Below are 22,956 nucleotides of genomic sequence, written 5' to 3'. Positions count from 1 at the left end.
ATTTTAGAAATATATAAATATGTTATATTTTTTATAGAACAATTCATAAAATATTTAAAAAATGTATTTTCCAAAAATATTTAAGAAAAATTAAAAATTTCAAAATTTTAAGCGTTTTTAAATATTAAATACTAATTATATATATCATTATCTTAAAAACACAGAGTTTTCGAAGACTTTACCATAACCCAATTGCCAGCTGACGTTGTAACCCATGAAATCGCTAAAAGAGAGAAGCTCCGTTATATTCGTTGAATTTTTGGAATGCATTTTTGATTCATTCTCGATATATCGAGGTGCGATGGATATGATCAAATCTAATCCGACGTTTTTCGTCCATTGGTGTATCAGTGTCCACTGCTTTTCTACAAAATTAAAAAATGTAAAATTCAAACGTTCTGTAGAACGATCTAGATCTAAACAAAGAATAGTGATAATCTCACACGCACACACACACACACACACACACATTCTATATATAAAATTATTAAATTGTTAAAAATTTATCTTTCTATGAGAAATACAATTGAGATAATAATGTCCTGAAACATGCAGATGATTGATATATTTTCAAAGGTCAACTTTTCAATATATTTCTTCAATATTATTTTTCGCATCTTTTCTACATGCGAGGCAATAAAAGTTTGATTTAACTAATTAAATAAATAATAGGTAAATAGTTTTTCAAATAAATTAGCTACTTAAGAGAAGAATTAAATATTCTAGTTTCTTTTTAAAGCTTTAGCTTACTAAACGAAAACTTTTAATTAAACAAAATAGAGAGAGATACGCGAAATGCGATTAATCATAAATAAAGATTTATATTTAAGAATTTACTGAAATAAGCTGATTAATGATTAACCAATACTAATCGAAAATAAGTTTATATTTATAATTACATCAGCAAATGATTATTTATTCAACCTTGATTTATATGTATATACTAGTTGTGTTTTAAATAAAATGTACAATTTGCCGAGCCTTATATGTATACATATTGCCTTGTTAGTCTGTATAAATATTAACTGATTCGCTTCTGCACAAGTGCAATAATTTAAATATTACATCGACGCTTTTGCAATTCGCGATCATACTATTATCTCGGAGCTTGTCGACGTTGCATTATGACGTTCACTGGGTGTTCTTGCCATCAAGGCTAATGGACGTGCATATAACTGGCAACCTCAAAATGAATTAATGACATTAGCATTACGTCATCGCGCCGCTCTCCTCATTCATTGACATCGTTCTTGCTATCCTTTTAGTCTGTCTACTCTGATGACTAGACTCGCCGCATGGTCAAAAATTACAATATTGCCATATTGAAAATATAATAACAATTAATCTTTATATTTTTGTTTAAAGAGTTTACTTGTGTCATTTTTGCAATGTAGTTCTCGATTCGGTGTAATCGCCTAGTATTGTTTTTTCAACGTTTCTTATATTTACATAAAATATATCAACGAACTATTGCATTAAATTATGTAATAAAAAATTGGTTTTTTTTTATATGATATAAATTTCATTGTCATATAGTTATTTTATTAGAGAATCTATAAGTTATTTTTAATTAAAATATAATCTCATAAATTATATAATTTATATATTAACAAAATAGTTATATGACAAAACGAAATATACAAATAAAAATTATTATATGAAATAATAAATATATATATAACACAACTATTACACAAGAAAAGATACAGAAGGAATAAAACAATCTTTATGATTAATTTAATATTAAGTGGAACTAATTATAAATTTTTTTTACACGATACATTTTCGGGTATATATCGTTAAAAGTTCGTTAAAAGTTTCTGGGTTTACTTAAGAGATCTACAAAGAAAAATTTATTTAAAATATTTAATGTAATACTTTACCAAAAAGCGTGTTATTTGAATCGACATCAGCATTATGTAAATATGCTCTCTCGAAGATATAAGAGTTGCTTTGTGGTCCTCCAAGACGAATGTAGGCAGGCACCAAACCTCGGGCCATGTTTGTGCTTCTCTCGATATTCTTGCTGAATGATTAATACAGATTGTGATAATATACATTTCTTTTTTTATACACACAGAGTATCTGAGCGCAAACTGACATCTTCTTTTATATTCTCAATTACAGAAAGATAGATCATAATAAAATAAAATTTAAATTTTATGAATGTATTATATTGTGTTTATATATGTGACAGTAATTATATATATATAACAGAAATAATCCTCAAAATTTAGTATTTTATCGACAACAATTAAAAACTTCTAATAGTATTACAATGTTTGTGCTTAGAATATTTAATAAAAAAATTAAAATATTTAATAAAATTGAAAAATGTGTCAAAAATTAATTTGTTTCTGAAAGATTGACAAAACATTAACTAAAACTTTGTTATTAATTCAATAAAATATTCTTGCAAAACAGAATGATTATTTTTAATTAATATTTTATTAATGTTTGTAAATTTTTTTCTTCTTTTTAATTATTTAAATACTTACGTGAGTGCATCGGTGCTATGCAGCAACGTTGCTGGATCCAATGTAAAACTGAGAAACGCGTCACTAGTTACGGCAATTGGTTTTTTATAGTTTACATTAAGTATTAAATTTTCCGCGAGGCAATTCGCGATAAAATAGATTACTTGCAAAAGCAAGCCAACATATTGTCGATGATAGATCATCTTTATTTTCGGTTACTTGTTACATTTAATTCTTGGTTTTCATTCTATTTCACACCGTTAATATTAACACAGTATTAATTTAACACAATTAAAAATATTTTGTCTTTTCTGAGTCTGACATTTTTCTTAAATATTAAAAATATTTAAGATATAGATATAAAAGAAGTCAATGCGTATTAAGCTGTGACAAAGTTCGAGAAAATAGAAAAATATAAGAAATATAAAAAAATTGAGAAGTGCGTAAAAATTTGAATTATGTATTCGCGAAAGTTTTAATAAAGTTTTAACGTGTATGCGCGTAAAAAACTAACACAACAATTCGAGAGACTTTTTTATGCGTACTGAGATGTCACATGCATTGAAGTCGATATTTCTGAAATCGTGTCACGATGAAAATTGCTTAGTACAAGTTTCGAAATGCGAATTTTGATGCATAAACAGATAATGTGCACACACAGCGAAAATTCGCGAATTGTATTTTGATGAAATTCTCAATTTCTTCAGCAACATAATTTGATTGACATATTATTGTTTAAGAATTGACAGATACCAATATCTTTAGTGTGCTAAAATCTTGAATTCCCGGGGACCCTAATCTCTTAAATTTATGCTTAACAATAAGAATTCTGGTAAGGGAGTACTGGTAAGGGGGTACTGGTAAGGGGGAAGTATTCGATGAAATAAGAAAATAAAATACGTTTAGTTATATATATTTTCGCTTTTTATTAATTGTCAACAAATATTTCGGATTAGAATCGCTAGAAAAAAACAAACGTAAATTTTACTCGAGCAGTAAGCGTCTCCTCTACTGGAATACATTTTTTTCGAGACACCCTGTATATCCTGCGAGAGTGTATACTTGTGTGGGTGAATGTTGGGTGGTTACTTAATACCTAAGTTATATACATACATACATATACATATGTATATATATACATATATGTATATATATAATATATATATATATATCTAACAACAATATAATATTATCATCGTGTTTGCCTCCTTCTTTGCTCCTTTTTTACTTTGTTTTTTTATAATGTTACATAATACATTATTATATTCAACAATAAACTCGTTTGTGTCATTCCTTTATCGATTAGATTAGCCGCTACGCACTGCTACTTTATACAAGAGTTTTACTCCTCTGCTATCATCTTTTTTTTGCTTTGCTTTCCTTTGTTCACGCGAGCTTTCTGTCTTTCTTCAATGTTCTTTTCTTCATCCGCAAAATAATCCTTTGATGCGAGAATTTCTGAATTCTAGTCTTTTTATAAAACAAAAGATGCACACAAATACTTAACAAGTCATAAAAAGAGAATAAATAATCTAACAATTAAATTCGTAAACAGAACTCATTTAAATTTTAATACACAACTCATTCGTCTAAATTAACATTATCTTTTTCTCAAAGTAGGATTCTTTTATATATTTATCCAAGCGATTTTCACTGTTGGAAAAACATACACTCGTAGATCGTATTGTTCGAGCTTTTCGATTAAAATATTATTGAAAATGAGAGCTAAAAAATTAACATGCGCGTATTTTATCACGTTTTTTGTCACATTTCCATTGCTCCTACTTTAGAAAAAAAGGTTTTTCTAAATTTAATTGTTAGATCACATAAATACTAATTTAAATAAGCTTTGAGAAAGTTATAAATGGATTTAATATTTACAGTTTTTTAATTTTTTTTTTACCAAGATACTCGATATTTAATTGCAGATTCTATAACAAAATATAAAATCTTGAAAAGATAGAAAAAAATTTTTTAAATATCTGAGCAACTAAAGATTTATTTATTTTAGAAAATTCGGTTATTGATTTTATGACCGAAAAAACAAAGAATCTAAAAATCTTTGAAATGTCAAGTCTAGGAAAACATGATTCTACAAATCGATGAATTCGTTCGCAAGTTTCGAAAGTCCAGGCTTTAGATCATTCACGACCTTCCATTCATACTCCGAGCAAGCTTCGTGCGATTCTCGTTCATTTTTTTCTCATTCTACTCGATGCTGCTAAATTTCCCAAACAATTTTATTCTAAATCGTTCTAATTTAAGGGCACCTTTTCGCAGATATATTTGCTAATAAAAGAAAATAAGCTCAGATTTTACTTATAATCTCAAATTAGATTAGATTAACCCAAGCTTAAGCAATTATGCAATTATTTTTATTTCTCTCAACGGATACTTTTAAAATAAAATATTCAGTTTTGTTTCGCGGAGATGTCATAGAGATCTCTCTCGCAATCTCACTCTTTCTCTCTCTTTCTCTGCGAAAAGTTGTCACAAAAGTTTTCAGATTTTTCGCTGTTAATCCTAGAATTCTAGTTACTCTCAATAATAACCAATATAATTCAAAATATTGTTTTTCAAGATATATATATATATATATACATACATACATATACATGTTGCGTATGTGTGTGTATATATGTATATGAATATATGTGTGTGTATATATATGTGTGTGATAAAATATTTATTATAAGTAAATTATAATTTTGTTTCACATTATTTTAGTGAAATATGTCTAATGGTGGTTTTATAATATAAAACACACATAATATGAAATTAAATGGTCAATAACCTCGTATTAGAATTCCGGGATGAGGTTGATCATTATATACTTAAGCACTCGTTTGATAATAGTAATTGTAGGCATCGACAGTATTGCTTCTCGGTTTAACGAAATCACGAAGAGTCTGGTCCTCAATAACAATATCGAACATACGCTACCGTCAAGAACAAATACGACAATCATTAACGCTGAATAAGGCAAAAGATTTCATTTTAACCATCAAAGTAGCTTGTCACATTAATTTTACATCTACTAGGATCATCATGACTTTTATTCTTTATTATATTTTAAATGTTTTTCTTATGAAAGGAGTTACATTCGATTCTAAAAGTCAAAAAGGTAATTAATATAAAGTTACAATTTTTTTCTCATAATTTCATTATTTCTTGTTACTCTTAATATCTCCTTCCGTAAGTTAATTAAATTTGCTTATTAAATAAATTATCCATTCCACTTTTTTTACTCCATAATTGTGACAACTCGTTTGATGGTTTAGCACTCCAATAGGTTAATAACAGAAATATATACTAATGTCAATCAACATTAGACAAGTTTTAATCTAAAACAATTTATACAATCTTCAAACATTTGAATTGTACAGTTCAAATGTTTGGACAATACTACGAAGTTAATATAATAAATTCACGCATTTAAGAAAAGTTGATCACGTTTACAAATTTTTAATATAATAATAATAAATTTTAAAAAGTAAGTGTAACGTTGAACAATATACAGGGGCCTTAGAAATCAATGGCACTTTCTTTGATTTAACTGCTGATTTTATCGTTAATGTTAAATCGATTTTGGCAAACATTTTAGCAATAATATCAAGGTATCATAATAACAATATCAAGGTATCATAATTTTTAATTAATAAGCGATCGAAAAAAAAGCTTTGAAATTGCTATTATACAACAAAAGATTGTTTCGTAAACAATTTTAAATAGACTTTAAGTAGACTTTAAGAAAGGTTTGATTATACTGAAAAAATATGTAATAACAAAATTAAAAAAAAAAATGTTAGAAAGATAATGTTTCATTAAATTCTTGAAATAATTAATTTAAAATTAATCGAAAAGTTTGTAAATCGAAGAAAATGCGGTTGGTCTAGATACCTTGTACACGATTCCGATGAGAGCGATAATAACTCGTTTCCTACAAACATCGCACAAGTTCGCTCGGACATGTTGGTATAACGTATCATTCCTAACTCGAATGGCAGTCGAAAATGCGGAGTCTTTTTAACGCTTTTCCTTTCGCAATTCATTCATTAATCTCTCTCTCTCTCTCTCTCTTTCTTTCTCTCTCGCTCTCATTTCCATAAATATTCTCTCAGCATTCTTTTATATATAAATCTAAAGTACCTACTAACCTACTCTTCTTAACCACATTTGGTTTGTTAATTTCATTCTTAATGATGTATCTTGTTTAACGCCTAACTTTTCTAGTTACAAGTGTCCCCGAACTATCGCGCTTCTCAAAACTTTAGAGAGATAATCGAAGACAACGACCCTTGTTTGAACGTCAGGAAAGAGGAGGGAGAGGAGGAAAAGGGAAGGCGGCAGGAATGTCAAGACGTTTAAACATTTGTACATTGTACATTGACTTTCTTGTCCCGCTAGAATACTTAAGGGAAATGTAATAGTTCGTGGACAGCCTGTACAAAATGATCATCATCGTCATCACCTCTCGCGATGTGAGTGATCGTATAGTAATCGATTAACGTTAATTATCATTATTACTTTATAATGCGTTGTGTCGTTGTCTCTGAATAGCCAAGTCGGTGTTCGCGAATTTCTCAACGTTCCTCGAGATCCTGTATCAATCAATTTAAACAATTGATTTTGAAACGAATAAATAATATTTTCGAATATAGTATTAACGTTTCAGTTGATAAATGACAATTAATTGCAAAAAAGTTAAGAGTCTTAATATTTTGAGATCTCTTTGTTATCACATAATCGAAAACTTGAAGAATCCTCGGATCTAAGAATTTCCTCGAGGATCTATATAAATCCTATGACGCGAATATCTAAGAGTTCAACAATCTACAATTCCAAGGATATAAGAACTCATAGATCCAAGAATTCATCTAAGATTCAGATTTAGTAATAGAATTTAATTTATGTCGAGATGTTGCCTATATCAAAGACCTACATGTCTCTGGGGTCCTCGAAGTTTATTTAAGGCTTTATCTATGACCTAAAGGACCTATTTAGGAACTTTTTTATAAACACGAATCTCTCGAGGAAGTGAGAAACCCGCGCGTATTGTAACTTCTCTTTTGTCGTATTCGCTCTCGGTTGCGGTTTCACGATAAAACTATTATTGTAAAAACGATAACGAGTTAAGATGTAAGTCGAGATGTTCCTAGAGATTTTATATACATGAGAAAAACATAACGTCTGCCGTCTTGATCCTTAAAATTTTCGGCGCTATTTGGGACTTAACGAGGTTATTTTCTCTTTTTAAGAATTATTACTGATTCTATCCTCTTAATAGTTGTCTTGATTATTAAGAAGGATCGACATTTGTTTACTAGACGCACGAAAAAGATGGAGGAACGGAATAATAGACGATTTGCATTTTCAAAAATTTGAATCGTCCACATCAAAATTTAAAAAAGGCGCTTTTTTTTTGTAGATTAATTGAAAAATATTCAAAATTTATATACAAAAAATTAATTTTTCTGATATTAAGATTGAATGTTGAAGTCTCAAGATTTTTTTGAAATTTCTCTGAAATCTACAAATTACTATAACGATTTCGCGATGTAGATGTAATGCGAAGTAAATTTATTCAAGTTTATTCAATATTCCATTCCTCCTTCCTGTTTATTATTCTTCGACGAACCAATCACATTTGAAATTTATCCGCTCTATCGTCAATCTATGATCTGCATGGAGCGTTCCTTGAACGACTTAACAGAGCAAAAACAATTGATTCGAGGAACGATCGAGCGATCAACGAGATTCCGTAGTCTACAATCGATGAAGAGGAGTTAATTTTTATGACTTCAACGCTTCTTGACTGCTGAAGTTAAATACGATTTGTATTTAGTCTAAATACGGCGTAGAAAAATTCCAAATATCACCGTGTACGTAACGCGAATAGGCAAGTATAGAAAATAGTAGCTGCATTTTTTTTTCTTTTTTGTAAAAAGGAATATATCCACTTCGTTCTATCACTTGCCTACTTTAATTATATATATAAGCCATAATTTTAGATACTCTACGTCTATAAATATAGACGTTTGTACTAAACGCAATGAATCGTTAATTAAATTTGTTGGATCGTTTATATTATTCTATATAGTCAATCCGCGCTTTGTATATGTTCCCTCGATAATTAGAAGTGAGACAAAAACTAACTTCACTTCACGGTAGATCAGCTGACAGATCGATCGGTATTAGCTTAGATAAATATTCAGTACGTCGAAGAGTGCGGGATGAGCCTTGCGTTATTTCGAGAGTGTTTTGTTTTTCACATCACGCGAAAATCTACGAAACACGAATCATCGAGTAAGCTTAACTCGTTTTCTCTTTCTGTATCTCCTTTTTTTTTTTTTTGACATGTATATATATAAATATGTATATTATATATCACGTGCCACGTGCCGCGCGAAATTGGCTTAGGGTGGCTGAAGGGAAAGGGAGCGAAAGTGTTAGATTCTTTAGTGTGTGGAAATTTATATACTTGCTTTGTAAGTAGATACTACATGCTATACAGCACGCACGGGAGACAAATGTAAAGATAATTTGAGCAAGTCCGAGAATATTTCAGAGATACAAGTATGGCCATAGAGAAAAAGATGCAAGCTTTTTTGTTTTTGGAAAATATCAAAGAACTACGATTAAGAAATAATGATAGAGGAATAAAAATTAATTATCTAATTTAAATAATAGAATCTATTCTAAGTATAAAATGTGTAAAACGTGTATCAGAAGTAAAGAATAGAAATTTAAAATAACGCACGGTAGTCACGTGTGTTTGACTAACAAAAATTTATGTTAAATAATAAAGATCTCTCTAAAACTAACTCTTACTAATTCTAAAAAGTAACAGAATTTGATAATTTATTAAAAAAATTGTTAGCGAGTAATAAAAACTCGACACAAGTTTTAATGTAATAATTTGTGGATTTTCTGATTTCTATGAGTTTGTAATTTTTTTTTATTAAGTCATAAAAACGTTTTTTTCTCATTTTTATGTTTGCAATTCATTATAAATAATGATTATAATTAAAGCGATGATTATAATTGATGAGATAGTGAATGAAGAGAGAGAGACGCAAGATAATAACATGATCATATGCGTCAAGTCATTTAAATTTTTTTTTCATTTTCACTGTTAAGTACATCAAGCTGTCGTGCGGAAAATTCCTCAAGTTGCAGAAATTTTCCGACGATTTTTTCTCTCGTATTAGCGACATGGCGACGAGCATTATTATCCCTAAACAATATAATTTATAATTTAACTGTAAATCCTATTCTTAATTATATTGTAGATGCCTGATCTCTCATTGATTTTCTTTTCAAAGAAATTTATTTCAAGAACTCAACGTAATTTGATTTTATAGCAGCCAAGAAAATTTTTATCTTAGTTATGGTAATAAATACATAACAATAATAAGTATTAATATCTAATAATAATAGATATAATAATAATTTATATAAAATAAACATTTTTATAATATATTTTAGAATTATGTATAGAGTTATATTATTTATAATATTCTTTCGAAATCGAGAAATAACATTCTTATATTGTTTAGGGTTAAAGTTGATTATTAAGAAATAACAACGACACACGACATTAGTCAGCAACATCAGCATCAGCGATAACATCGAACACTCGATGTTTATCTACTTTACATACGCCATATTTTCTTCTATTTCACTACATAGATTATTAAGTATAGAATAGAGAAGAGTAGGATGCAATGCACACAACATATATACGCGTTACATGTAAGAGTAATTACATTATAAGTGATACTACGAAGAAATTACAGAGAGATCTAAATATTTAATGAAGAGAAAGTACACTATATTGCCATCTCATTTCTAAGGAATTGAGAGAAAGAACATACGATTTTTCCATCGAATAACAATATTTTGATATAAGCAAGATATCTTTCGCCCTCGAAATTCCATATTTGTCCACAGTTATCGTGAAATGATTTACCATAAATTAATTTTTTTCGTAAAATTTTCTGAGTTTTATTTTTTTATTAATAAATATGTGAATTAATTTATTTATCCGATAAATTAAATATCAGTTTAGTAATTTTCTGATAATTAAATAAGAAATAATTTACGATTTTTGGAAATAGTTAAAGTACACATAGTATCCCGAGGGTGAAAAACAATTTTTGTTTTTTATTATTTTGAAGAAAAGTTGGCGAATGCATCGATCAGCCTAGCAAAATTGAGTAAACTTTGCACTTGATGAATAAAATTTAAAATTTTCCATTTCATGAGATTCTCATTTAATGAGTTTTAGATCTTAATATAAGATTGTTATATGTCATGTCAAATATAGTGGCACGTAAATCAAATATATCAAGCGAAATGTTTCAAAATATTTTAAATATCAAAGTTGTCAGAATATATAAATCCAATAAAACAAATTTTACGGATTTTGATGACAATTTTGACGATTTTACTTACAATGGAACACGTGTATGATACACGTATATATTTGAAATCGAATCTAGCACATTTTTATAGCTTAAAGCAAGCAAAGCAAAACCCATCAAAGGCGAAAAAGATATTATAGAGAAAAATTAATATTTTTAAATATTATGTACTTAGTACATGAAAATATGAAATTCAGATAAGTGCAAGTACAATAGTTGATCGATGCATTTTTCTCAGGTTTACATTCATGTCCTTTGGATAGCAACAACGGTATATTATTACGACATACAAAGAATGCATGCATGTCACACACATCTTATTTAATATGGGAATAAAAAATTGTTCAATTTCAAATCAAAAAATTTTTCAATTAATATGAAGTATAAGTTAAGCCATATCCAATTTTATAATAATAATAATCAAGACATGTTTCTCATTAAAACCAAATAAGTTATACTTCATTGCAATTGTATTTAAAGTATTGAAACGATTTGATAGAGTTATAATTAAAGAAATAATCTAAAATTAAGTAGTTAACTAAAAATATTAATTTTCTTCTTATTTTTAGAGAAATGGAAACACACAAATACATTTAATTATATGTTACCACAATATCGATTCCCATATTTTTGAAAGCTACATAGACACACACGAATAGTTTTCTAGAGCAGTAGCAGCTAAGAAATTAGTATAGAGATTAATGCAGGGTGATTACGATTAGGTTAGGTAATTTATTAGAGGAGAGTAAGTCGCGATAAGTGAGACGAGAGAGAGCGATTAAGCAAAATATTTTTACGTCACTGCTAATTACTGCGTTTAAGTGGTCATTACAATTAAGTAGATCAGGATAACGTCTCCGTCATGATGAATCTATCTATTTTTTGTTAGAAGATTTAAATTATTGGGTGTTGATGTGGTTTTAATTATACAATCCGCTTTTAATTGTTGATTAAAATTTGTTCCGCGGAACATTCCTGGTCCTTTAAATGTATCGCCGCATCTCTTTATACAAGCGAAAGCATTAAAATTTTAATATTCTCGAAAGCTCTCAACATTCCAGACATTGAGATTCTCGAGTGCGTTATTAGAAACATATTGAAATGTTTGAATTTTTTCATAACCGTTTTGTTTTTATAAAATTATAATTTAACAAATTTGTCTCAAAATTTTAATCTCTACATGTTTTTGAACTCGTAATAACTTCTTAAAGTAATCTTCATAATAACTTTTATTATTTTACATGTATATCAGTCACATTATAATGACTATAAGAATAGAAAGAATATAAAAAATTTTTTTTATATTAGGAAATATTAATGCTTGCGCTTGCAGTTCTTAATCAATTCCATGGATATACTTGGTTTACACATCTATAGCGGATAAATATATAGCATGTATCGAAAATTATACGAGAAAAACTATGCATATATCTTCCGTGAATCGATTTACATTGAGTAATTGACTTCGAGTATAACATCGCTTTGGATAAAATCTGAACTGTACATCGCGAAGATGTTTGAAGAATATAATAGCGATATCATTGCACACACCATATCGGTGCCCTAATTCAAAACTCATAACTACGAAACTCTGAAAATTCAAAAAATATTATTTAAAGACGTAAATAAATAAAATCCTTAATAAAAAATTTTTTTGCGAATAAAAGATTTCCATTTAAGTCCATGAAAAGTTTGTCTAATTGTAAAATCCTGGTGCGCAATTATATAAAAATTGAAAATTCTCAAAGATTATATCGTAATGTATATATGTAATGTTATTAATTTGATGATAAAATAAAAATATTATAATTTTATCGTCCATGTTTGGAGTTATGAGATTTAATTAGGGTAATTAAACGTGCAAGACGATTTAGAGGAAAGAGCATAAAGTTCGGCCGAGATCAGATCTTCGAAAATGATCTCGTTTGTTTCTCTTTATCTCTGATAACAAAATATTTAGATACATATGTATATATACGTACACACATTTGCATGCATGTTATACATACATATACACATATATGCATGCGTATATCTTTTTGTAAATATATACATATATATTTTTTCTTTGATTATATTAATCCGTATTCTTTAAAATTCTAAGAAGCTGACTAAATTTATTGTAAATTTTATAACAAAAATATATATAAGGATTCTAAAACTATTAATAAAATATTATAATACTAATAATGACAATAATAATAATAATAATAAAATTCTAAATACGTATTTAAATAATATTGTCAATAATTTTATGAGTCAAATAGAATTAGAAATAAAATTAATAATAGAATTATATTAATAAGGCAAATTGAAATTATAAATATATATTGTAATCGCTGTTATACATTTATTTTATATTGTATTTTATAATATAGAGAGTTATTATATATACTTTTCACATAAGAATTTCGCGAATGAATAAAATATAATAGTAAAGGAAAAAGTTACTATCTATAGCTAAAATAAAACGTGCGACAAAAATTAACTTTTTTGAGATTGTGGTAGATTTCAGTATACAAATATTGATTGCACCATTTGGGATTAATTGCAGAATGAATTACCCATCATAGGATAATTTTCGAAGATCTTTAGCTAGACAAATAGTTACACGAGAGCAATAAGCTGTGCGACGAAGGTGACCAATCAGACAGCGACATTGACGAAGAAGAAGACAGAGAAGACACGATAAGTCGAGTAAAAATTCGACATGCACATCGACAGATACATGAAAGAGATTACATATCCAATGCACGTCAAAAATATATCATAAAAAATAATTTCTTGTTCTTTCTGCACCTTGGATATGATATTGTCTCCTTGATTCTTGTGCGTGAATCGTTGGAGATTAAAATGTTATTTGACATTATTTCTTTGCATAATTCCATAAAAAAAAATGTAAAAATAATAATAGGAGATCGAGCGAGCAAGAGAGAGAGAGAGAGAGAGAGAGAGAGAGAGAGAGAGAGAGAAATATTACAAATATAAATACAAAAAGGTTTAATTTAATTAACATAAAATATACAGAGAAAACTTGGTCAATTCTACAATCCGACAGATGCAGTTTATTTCTTCACATCTAAATAAACTTATATTTTATGAAACTACATTAGCATTTAATTCAAATAAGAAAATATTTAAAAAGATATAATATATTAATTAATTTATTCTAAAATGGAAGAAATTTTCTCTACAGATTTTTATATGAATTTAATGAAATAAAATTTGTTACAATTTATACTGATATAATTTACTGTCTGTGACAACTTATTATAAATATAACCAGCAATTACTTTTGATTATTTTTTACGGTATTATGTATTTAATCTTTTGAGGAAGGATTGATTTCTTTTTATAGTTAATTTATATGTGAATTTTTCCTCAATCGCTCTCGTTGAAAATGCGTGTTTAAAAATCACGAAATTCAAATTTTCACGTAGAGCTTTAAGCCTTAATGAAAATTCTTATCCGTCTCTCAGGCAAAACCGAAAGGGGAATAGGAATAAGTCAAATGCTGAAGGAAAAGTTTTTGGTTTGTTTTTCGCGAGCAAACAGCTGCCGAGTCGCATCGAATGACGGAGTTTTCTTCTCTGGAAATCAAGAGAGAGAGAGAGAGAGAGAGAGAGAGAAAGAGAAAGAGGAAGAGAAAGAGAGAGAGAGAAAGGAAAGGTGAGAGAAACAGAGAGTGCAGCTGAAAGGGATAAAACTGAGAAGAAGAAAAAGGAAGAATAGTAGCGCGTTGTCAGCGATTTTTGCGAAACTTTCGACCGCCACCAAACTTTGCGATCTTCGGAAAGACGGCTCTGTTGTTCCGGCGAATTGCGGGAGAAAGTTCGCGGTCTTTCGCGATGAGAGTATAGAATGAATGTGCAGAGCGAAATATCCTCTTGACTATTTATGCTCGTAAAACAGTGCTGTTTATTCGACGATAATTAACCCTCGGATAGCAGCACTCGAGTCTTTTCTCGGACTTGAATTTTTTATATAAAATTAATATTTTTTATATAAATTTTGTTAATTGAAAATTGTGTATTAGACGTATGAGAATTTGATTTGATTTTTCCCGTTTTTTCAAATAGTCCAAATAGTTTTTTTTGTTTTTTTTTTTTATAGTCATATATTCTCTTTATTTTTATTAATTTTTTTATTTATATACTTGTTTTTATTTTATTAATCTTTTAAGCAAAGTTTACAGAAACACAATCAAATCAAAATCAAATTGTTCATTAATCAAGGAGTTTATTCCGAAATAAAAAAATTTTACTATGGATTTTATAAGGACACGGGCGCTGTTCTTTCTTTATGCTGCTACCAAACGTTATTTTGTGTGTGTATGTATGTTTGTGTTGTGCGCATAATTTTAAAGGAGTTACGCACAACAGCATGCAAGTTGTTTCCGAAAGAATCACTGATACTCCTCTCTCTCTCTTTACAATATACCATACAGATAAAGCACAATATAAATACAAAGTTACAATATAAAATTTGAATGGAAAAATCACAGCGAAATAGGTTAAGAGAGAAAAAAGCGCAAAACGTAATAAGTAGAAAGTAAGAAAGAGAAAGATAAAAAACAAAAAAAAAAGAAATATAGAATCTAAACAAAATTGATATGATTTAAAAAGTTCTAAAATATTAGAAATTCAGAATTCTTTTGCTAATAAAGAGGAAAATATCTGTAATATCAAGTTTGTAAGCGGAAACATTAAATAGTAAGAGACAGAAGATGATCCAAGTTTAAGAGAAAGATAGAAAATGGGGTCTTTAATAATTATATCTCTCTAAAATGATAATTTAAAATAATATTTTTAAAACTATAAGCTAATGGAATAATATCCAGCTGATCTGTAATCATTTCTCTAATTATTTTATTATTAAACTTGTTTTCAATTTTTCAAACTTTATAAAATCTAACTTTTGTATCAAATTATAAATTTATTCAGATAACAAAACTTTTTTCGATTTTATTTTAAGTTGCTTGAAAAAAAACGTAAAAGTTTGCCATAAAATTCAAATTATCGAACGATTAAGTTTGAAAAATCAAAAAAACACTTAACAAGATAATTAAGCAATTAACTTAATAAATATAAATAAAGAAAAAATCAAATAAATGACTAAAAATACTTTTTGTCATTAAATTGCTTTGACATTATCTTATCAAAACTGTATTAAAATAAATTTATCGCGTTATTATTTGCCATTTATTATTTATGAAACCAATTTTCTTTTTAATTTATTATATCATTATCCTGCTATTTGCGTGAAGATTAAGAAACGTTATAATGTGTAGAAATTTAATGCTTACAAATAATGAAATACATCTTGCTTCTCTCTGTCTCCCGTACAAAAATTGCTCTATAATATGTATATTAAACGTCTTTTTTCCCTCTCGCTTTTTATACATATTCCCATTTCTTGCCGCACACAAATCTCATATTTTGAGTATATATATTAGTGATATATGACAGTTCTATATAATTATTAGCGCTCTAAATATATAAATTCAAAGCCCAGTTCTTTTAAAAAAAATTTAGAAGATTAAATTTTATGGTAATATTTAACATAAAAAATTAAATAAAAGGTATTTAATAATAAACTAAAAAGTGCAGGTCAGATGTCTAACATCAAAAATTAGATGCGGTTTGATATATCAAAATTCTCATGATGTTTGTGGATGTGTGTGCGTATGTGTATGCGCGTGCGCATGTAATTGAAAGATACACAATGGCTGCAGAATATTCCGCATGATAATAGAACTGATTAATGTAAACTGAATTTAAAAAGTTTCCAGTTTCGATAAGTGAGAGAAGAGTATCATATAAATATGTATATTTTTAAGTCACACATTGATTAAATTTCAATCTCAGAGTCAATGCTCTATTTAGTTCATCCATTGTCCATACATTCGTATTTAATATAAAAATAAAAATCTAATAATATATAGGAATCTTAGAAATCTAACAAAACATAACATTAAAAGATTTGGTATGTAAAATTTGTTCTGAAATAGGAAAAAAAACGAGGATTTAAAGATATTTTAATGTCAATTATAAAGCAGTTAAATAAATACATTCACAATTCTAATAAATAGATATTAAATAATACGATAACTCGGAGCAATAATATTTTTATATTTAAAGATTACAATTATTTTTTATAATAACATTAAATTATATATGTAATAGAATGTTTAAAATATAAAGAAAGATTCTATAAAAAATTTAAGAAATTTGAAAAACAGAAAGAAGTCCAATAACCCCCCTGCGTTTGGTTTATATGTATCGGTTTTCATTTTTCTGGTTTCTAAATTTAATGAAATTGTATGTGTTCTTGTTTCTTGATATCATTTTTCACTATTTTTATTTGATTTCTTCAATTAATAATCTTATTCAGTTTTTAAATAGCAGAGCAATCATCTAGTTATCTTCATGTTTTTCGATGACCGTTTTCCATGGCGTTCTCGCCGTTTGCCTTTAAATACCGGCTCGTAACAATATCAGAAGAGCGTTACACTAATAATGGCAATAACAATATAATAATAAGAACTCCTCTTTCGTCATCGCCCTCTTCTCGTAGTACATTAACACAGTCGTCGAACGAAGTTCTATCAACTATATAACTCACACAACTACTTTTTATTATTTTTCATTATCTGAATAGTTCTTCCTAAAAACTTAACGTGCTAGCGTACGTTTCTTTTTTTGCTTCTTTCGTCTTTTCTTATTTATTTATCTACTTTTATTTATGTGTGTATCGTCATTATGACGAGCATAAGGGGCTAAACTTTCTGCGCCTTGCATTTTCGAGCACGTGATATTTGCAAGCATATATTTGCTCCGAGAGTCGTATGCTGCGCGACCAGGTGACGCTGCATTGTAATAAGATTTGCAAGATTCTAAAAGAGGTTCTTAACTTTTGACTATAAAACATTGACTACTAGCAAAAATTTTAAATTTTTGCTCTGATTAAGAAGCATCGCATAATTTAAAAAAATTTTGTGGTTGACGAATTATTTTATCATCTTTATTTAACTGTTGGAATTATTTTCGTCAATTCTGCATATATTCTTGTGAGGCAGATTAGCAGATTCAAACTGCAATTGTAATTTCTAAATTTGTTACTTAACGAATTATTAACTTGATTGTACGCTAAATGCGTGAGTCGAGTTTTTAATTCGTTGATATTTATCTTTAATATGTTTATTGCACGTCTTATGTATTGTGTTTGTAGAGAAATCTTGGGGAAAAAGACAAAATATAATGTAGAATAAGTATCAGGCTAATAAAAGCAAAAGTGCAGAAATCGAAGCGCTAAAATTTATATATTCAATATTTAATTATATAGATAAAAATTAAATTAATAAAATTAATTTAATTATATAGATAAAACGGTTCGGTTCCATATCTCAGGCCATCTTCAACAAATGTCAAAATTTAAATTGGTCATAATAAAATTGGAATATTAATGTCGAAGTGAGATACAGTCTGAAATTTCTAACATTATTGTTCTATTTTTATGTAAACTTTGACATTTGGTGAAGATGGCCCGAAATAGGAAAGAAATGTTCTATTTGTATAATTAAATTATACTGAATATAAATTTTTGCGCTTTAATTTCTGCGTTTTAGTTCTTATTAGCCCGACACTTGCTTTATAAATAGAGTTATTTCTATTATTATTGATACGATATAATATTGAAACGCAATGAATAATTAATAAGATATTGATTTTACAAATATAATTTTATAAAAGTTAATATAGTTGCTAACATTGGCATCAGTGATACAATTAAAATGTTAGAACTAGAATTTTCCTGATATACAAATTCACAGATTTTAATTTTCGTTTGATATTTTTATCATATTTAATTAATATCATATTTTGATATTAGGATTTTAAATTTTTGATCAAATATTGCCATTATTATGCACAATTTTATATCTTGTCTTTTTACCTCATAATGGAAATAATGTGTAAAGCTAGAAAGCCATCGTTTTATAGTCAAAAGCTGCGACAATTATCGTTTAAATAAGAAGAGTTTATAAATATCATAAAAAGAGATAGCGGAAAAATTAGAGATAATTAATTGAAACTGTATATGTGTAATGGTATAAACGTTAGTACAGTTTTTGCATGACGAGTACGTTTGAGCTGTTAATTGACAATCTAATAGGGAAATTTTGAGGTTTATATTCAAATATCCGACTCTGTGTCCGACAGTAGTCCAGCAACTGTAGCAAGATCTTAAAGATGTCATTTGACGTTTTTTCCACGATAGTTTATCGAATATATTTGCGTCAAACGTTATTGGTTGTCGGAAATTTAAGAAGCCTCGAACCCCCAGGAAATTTCCGAGGAAATTTCAAAAATGTTTTGTGTCAGATGTTCTGTTATATAGGATAATTATTATATCCTTATCCGAGACTCTTATTCGTTGGATTTTCCCTATAGAACGTAAGATCGCGATTTTTCTTCGAAAATCAATTAACATGTCTGAAACGTTCGTAGTGTACGACTTGAATCGATCTTAGAACATAGAATAACTAGATATTCTATAAAATATTTAGAGAAAAAAAGACATTAATATATACTGATAATAATTAAACGATAAATTTCTCATTAACTCCCGCAATAATCAATGGTTGATTTTCACACCACCACCAAATTGCGCCAAAAATTCTCTGTAACTGTAGAATACCTAGACGAACTATAAATAGAAAATAACTCAGTATATCTACAGTTGGATACTTCATTCTTGTTATAGCAGATAATTAAGTCGTGTTATAAGCTATATACTACGACTAAACACATTCTACAGAACACCTAATTATCCTATATAAAACAACGTCATTTCGCACTTTGTTTTAACTGCAACAATTACATAAAAAACTCACACTCTGGTCGAGCCAGCATTCTCTCTCTTTCTCTCTTCATCATCATTTATATCACTCTTGTCTTCTGAATTTTTCCATCACAATATTTCGATCATATCTGCTCTCGCTCTCTTCTGGAAGTCTTTTTCCGTTTTGCCACGCGGTTTGCTTTTGAATCAGATGAGATTAGATTTTTAGATTTCTAATTCCTTTGACACTTATTGGGTTATGCAATCTTCTCTTCTTCATATCTTTCAAGAAACATATTTCTCACATTCCGTGCTTCTTCAAGGCGGCAATCATCGATTGTGTCGATTTTTCTCCAATGATTTTTTACTTCATTTTTCTTCAATGTCGTTAATGCTTGTGTCTCTTGGTTGCACTATACAGGGGAATATCAGGACATTCATTGAGAATTTTTTTATGTCCATCCTAGTTTGTATGTAAATTCTGGATTAAAATTTATAGTCCTTCATTTGGGAGAGAATTAATCTTGACATTTTCTTAACAATACTTTCCAATCCTATTCTTTGTCATCTTGATGATTTATATATAAAGATTTCTTCCCGATTTTTTTCTATCTACTATATAAATGCGCCAGTAGTTTACTCAATTATTTGGTTAACATCTTTGTTCAAATATTTATAATTGTTATTTACTTAAGGTTATTTTATAAGATTCCATTTTTCGTTTTTAATTGATAATTTATTTTAAATTCTATTGGCATCTGTACTTTCCCTTGTTAGATTTTGATACTTCTTGAAGCTTTCTTTCTCCAGCATTAAATTCTTCTTTAAGTTTTAGTTTTGTATTTCTAGTTAGTAATTTTCTTTCCATGATTCTAGTTACCAACATTTCTTTAAGTTTCTTTCGAGTTTTTCAATTATTTTTTTTTGGCTTTAGTAAAAATTTACGATTTTCAATATCTTATAATTTTTAAGTTTTCTCATATGTGTGTGAGAGAGAAACTTATTCCGTGTTTGTCTGTAAAAATAATAATTTTTCTCACTCTCGATTATCTCTAATCTCAATTTTCATGCGAGATAGAATTGTCAATAGAATCACTTCCGATTTCTAAAGTTGCATCCAAATATGACGGCCATGAAAAATCCTTTAGGAATCTCCTGAAAATCCGTGGGAAATGAATCGTCCTCGTCATTCATTTTGCTTTAAACTACGATCGATTAATCGATTGCTGGATCTGGAATCAATTTATGATTGGTCGACACGGCGATGTGTCCAATGCTGATGACTACTCCGCATATCGTTTCTCTTTCTCGCTGCATCTTTTTTGTTACCACTCTCTTTTTTATTCCTTTGGGCAGCAGGGGATGACAGACGGACGCGATTCCGACGACGACGTACGGCATCGTCGTCATCTTTCTCGCAAACCGCGCGATATGATAGGCTCATTGGAGGCTACACTTACTTTCGATTTGCGATTTGAGCTCGTTCACCTGTGTTTCTATCGTATTTCTCAATTCTGAAACAATCAAAATGCAAAAAATCATGCTTAATAATATCTATAATAAAAACTTGAAGAGAAAAATAAAGAGAATAAAATATAAAGTCAATAAAAATTTTTACCAAGATTGAATTATGTTTATCAAATAAAATATAAAGAACAAAGAGAGAAGGAAGAGGAGAGAAAAAAAAAGGATCGTGTTTCAATAGAGATAGAAATCTACATCGGGAAATCTGCATTGTTGATTTGAAAGATTATAGTTCTTTCCACACGCAATCTAATTTTCATAAAGAAAAAAGAAAAATAAAAACATGTATCACGTATAGTTTACAAATGGCAATAATGTTACATGCTTAGGAAAAAAAGTTATGCGAAATATTTATTTTTCGCGAATTTTAAAATTTGTTAGAATTAAGTATTCTCTACAGAAGATGAAAATAATTAATATATTAATAGTCATTCAAAATTCTTTAGTATATAAACAATCATATGGAAAATAGTTGCAGTGATGGATTTGCAAAATTAGAACAAGTTTTATTTTTACGGAGAAAACTGCGCGCCAGATATGCGCAGAAAATCAATAGATTGACATAGTTGCAGATTTACATAGACTTTAAGAAACATGTAATTTTCAGTTTAAATTGAAAAACGCGTGAAGCGTGCTCTTTTATTCGCAGTATTATTTATATAATTAAATGTTTCTCAAATATGGTAAGTCAATTTCTTCTCAAAGAGAAAAAATTGAAACTTGAGGCATTCTTGGTATTCTTGTTTATTTCGCGCTAATTTTTAAGTAAAACAAAAATTTTACTATGCAAATGATTATGAATTAATTATAATATACGAGAACGAGGATGTGAGATAATTTTTCATGAAAAAGATTAGTTGAAAATTTAAAATTAATTCTTTTTTATACGAGGTTTTGTTTTAAAACCAAAAAGGTTGAAAAGAGACTTATTAAGAATTGAAAAACTAATAAAATATTTTTAGTTTTCTTAGCTTAAACGATCTTTAATTTGCTTTATTAGAATAGTTTTTATTAGATATGTTGAAATATAAAATTGTGAATATTACATACTGGTGAATTCGTCTTCATCCTCAGCCTCGGCCTCCGCCGCTAGTTCTTCTGGCGTTTTCTTCTTTCGCATCAGAGGATTAGGCTCTTCTTGTGGCATTTCCTGTATCTCTTCCCGTTTTTTTATGTTATACTGTAAACAAAAAAAAAAACAACATCAAGCGAGATAATAAAATTTTAATCGGTATTTTAAAAGTGTTCAAGTATTTGATACTATATAGTTTATGTATTATAGTTTGTGTTACAAGATTACTTTGTTAGAAAAGTTTAAAATACCAAGAGCCAATAAACAGTAACAAAATAAAAAAAAAAACGTATATATTACTGTCTCAATATATTCTACAATACATCTCTCTTTTAGAAGGAACTTTAGTAGTTCAACATATTATGTATAATAGCAAGAAAAAAACCACAAATTTTGTAAATTATTTATTTTTACGTAATAAGAATAAAAGTACATTTGCATATATGGAAAAAAATTACTTAACTTAATAAAAAAAGCAAAAACTAGGAAAGATAATTTTGAAAAAAAAGGTCATGCCTTTTTTCTAGACATCTAATGTATGTGATTATAACTTTTAATTTACTATTAGAATTATTACATAATTAACTATTTTACACACTTTATATATATATATTTT

General features: G+C 28.1%; 3 protein-coding genes across 8 annotated transcripts in view; 1 reads left to right on the top strand and 2 right to left on the bottom strand.

Annotated features, from left to right (window-relative positions):
* Positions 1 to 3,003, bottom strand: part of LOC115233131 (protein PFC0760c-like) — a 12,773-nt gene extending 9,770 nt beyond the window's left edge. The window contains exons 1-3 of the mRNA XM_029803395.1: positions 2,499 to 3,003; positions 1,884 to 2,026; positions 183 to 365 (exon numbers count right to left, since the gene is read on the bottom strand). Of these exons, the coding sequence (XP_029659255.1) occupies positions 183 to 365; positions 1,884 to 2,026; positions 2,499 to 2,680 (508 nt within the window). The 5' untranslated portion in view covers positions 2,681 to 3,003. The remainder of the gene's footprint in view (positions 1 to 182; positions 366 to 1,883; positions 2,027 to 2,498) is intronic.
* LOC115233134 overlaps positions 1 to 22,956 on the top strand; it is a 188,981-nt gene that overhangs the window by 12,846 nt on the left and 153,179 nt on the right. The gene's annotated exons all lie outside the window — the stretch shown is intronic.
* LOC115233132 (complexin) overlaps positions 15,221 to 22,956 on the bottom strand; it is a 147,417-nt gene continuing 139,681 nt past the window's right edge. For all 3 annotated transcript variants that reach the window (XM_029803396.1, XM_029803397.1, XM_029803398.1), the window contains 2 exons: positions 22,319 to 22,448; positions 15,221 to 21,258 (listed from right to left, as the gene is read on the bottom strand). In XM_029803396.1, the coding sequence (XP_029659256.1) occupies positions 21,185 to 21,258; positions 22,319 to 22,448 (204 nt within the window). In that variant the 3' untranslated portion in view covers positions 15,221 to 21,184. The remainder of the gene's footprint in view (positions 21,259 to 22,318; positions 22,449 to 22,956) is intronic.

Source organism: Formica exsecta, unplaced genomic scaffold (genome assembly GCF_003651465.1).
Source record: "Formica exsecta isolate Colony F162 unplaced genomic scaffold, ASM365146v1 scaffold160, whole genome shotgun sequence".
Lineage (NCBI taxonomy): Eukaryota > Metazoa > Arthropoda > Insecta > Hymenoptera > Formicidae > Formica > Formica exsecta.
This window is presented reverse-complemented; position numbering and strand designations above follow the sequence as displayed.